General features: G+C 48.3%; 1 protein-coding gene across 3 annotated transcripts in view; it reads left to right on the top strand.

Annotated features, from left to right (window-relative positions):
* Nucleotides 1-2500, top strand: part of tec (tec protein tyrosine kinase) — a 29420-nt gene that overhangs the window by 7231 nt on the left and 19689 nt on the right. For all 3 annotated transcript variants that reach the window (XM_037541454.1, XM_037541455.1, XM_037541456.1), the window contains exons 5-6: nucleotides 1-60; nucleotides 527-570. The exon at nucleotides 1-60 is cut by the window's left edge and continues 69 nt beyond it. In XM_037541454.1, coding sequence (XP_037397351.1) covers nucleotides 1-60; nucleotides 527-570 — 104 coding nt within the window. The remainder of the gene's footprint in view (nucleotides 61-526; nucleotides 571-2500) is intronic.

Genomic DNA, 2500 nt, shown 5'->3' with positions numbered 1-2500 from the left:
GCTGCGGTCAGGCAGATAAACTGGCTCCAGGCTGTGAGGAGTACAACCTGTTCGGAGACAGTGAGAACGCACTCACACACTCACTCACACACACACTCACACACTCACTCACACACACACTCACACACACACTCACACACAGTATACATTCACTGGCTCCCTTGTACGTCCACTAAGTGGCCACTTTATTAGAAACATCTACCTTGTTCCGGCACTATTTTCCAGTTCTAATCTCCAGTGGGAGTAGAAGCGGTTCTGCGCAGAGAACGTGTTACATTCTTTTCAGATCGTGTGACTGCGGCTGTACAAATCTTTGCATATGACTCTACATGGCAGGTGTTTCCAAGTAAGTGACTAATGAGTGTAGATGCAAGGCAGAGGTTTCTGAAGTGGCCACATTATCTTATTTGTATCAGTTTCAGAGAAAATGCTTCTGTCTCACACACACTCACACACACACACACACACACACACACACACACACACACACACACACACACACAGTATAATTGTGCTGTTTTTTCAGTTACCCGGAAACCACTGCCCCCGATTCCTGGTGACGAGTCCAAGGTGGGTTCCTCAAACACATTTTCTAAAAAGACTTACTGAGCACAAACACACACACACACACACACACCTACACATACACACACACACACACACCCTTACACACACACACACACACACACACACACACACACACACCCTTACACACACACACACACACACCCCTACACACACACACACACACACACCCTTACACAGACACACACACCCTTACACACACACACACACACACACACACCCTTACACACACACCCCTACACACACACACACACACCCTTACACACACACCCCTACAAACACACACACACACACCCCTACAAACACACACACACACACACACACACACCCCTACACACACACACACACACACCCTTACACACACACACACACACACACACACAGACACACACACCCTTACACACACACACACACACACAGACACACACACCCTTACACACACACACACACACACACACACCCTTACACACACACCCCTACACACACACACACACACCCTTACACACACACCCCTACAAACACACACACACACACACACACCCCTACACACACACACACACACACACACACACCCCTACAAACACACACACACACACCCCTACACACACACACACACACCCCTACACACACACACACACCCCTACACACACACACACACACACACACCCCTACAAACACACACACACACCCCTACACACACACACACACACACACACACACACCCCTACAAACACACACAAACACACACACACCCCTACAAACACACACACACACCCCTACAAACACACACACACAAACACACACGCCTACAAACACACATACAAACACACACACCACACTGCATTACACTGCACTACATTCCACTACACGACACTACACTGCACTACACTACACTACACTACACTGCACTACACCACAGTACACTGCACTACACCACACTACACTACACTACACTACACTGCACTACACCACACTACACCGCACTACACTGCACTACACCACACCACACTACACTACACTGCACTACACCACACTACACTACACTGCACTACACTACACTACACTGCACTACACCACACTACACGACACTACACTGCACTACACTACACCACAGTACACTACACTACACTACACTGCACTACACTGCACTACACTGCACTACACCACACCACACTACACTGCACTACACTACACCACACTGCACTACACTACACCACACTACACCGCACTACACTACACCACACTACACTACACTGCACTACACTACACCACACTACACTGCACTACACTACACCACACTACACTACACTGCACTACACCACACTACACTACACTGCACTACACCGCACTACACTGCACTACACCACACTACACTACACTACACTACACTGCACTACACTGCACTACACCACACTACACTGCACTGCACTACACTGCACTACACTGCAATACACTGCAATACACTACACTACACTACACTACACTGCACTACACTACACTACACTGCACTACACTGCACTACACTACACCACACTACACTACACTGCACTACACCACACTACACTACACTGCACTACACCGCACTACACTGCACTACACCACACTACACTACACTACACTACACTGCACTACACTGCACTACACCACACTACACTGCACTGCACTACACTGCACTACACTGCAATACACTGCAATACACTACACTACACTACACTACACTGCACTACACTACACTACACTGCACTACACTGCACTACACTACACTGCACTACACTGCACTACACCGCACTACACTGCACTACACTGCACTACACCACACTACACTGCAATACACTGCACTACACTACACTGCACTACACGACACTACACTGCACTACACTACACTACACTGCACTACACTACACTACACTACACC

This window comes from Pygocentrus nattereri, chromosome 9 (assembly GCF_015220715.1).
Source record: "Pygocentrus nattereri isolate fPygNat1 chromosome 9, fPygNat1.pri, whole genome shotgun sequence".
Classification (NCBI taxonomy): Eukaryota; Metazoa; Chordata; class Actinopteri; order Characiformes; family Serrasalmidae; genus Pygocentrus; species Pygocentrus nattereri.
This window is presented reverse-complemented; position numbering and strand designations above follow the sequence as displayed.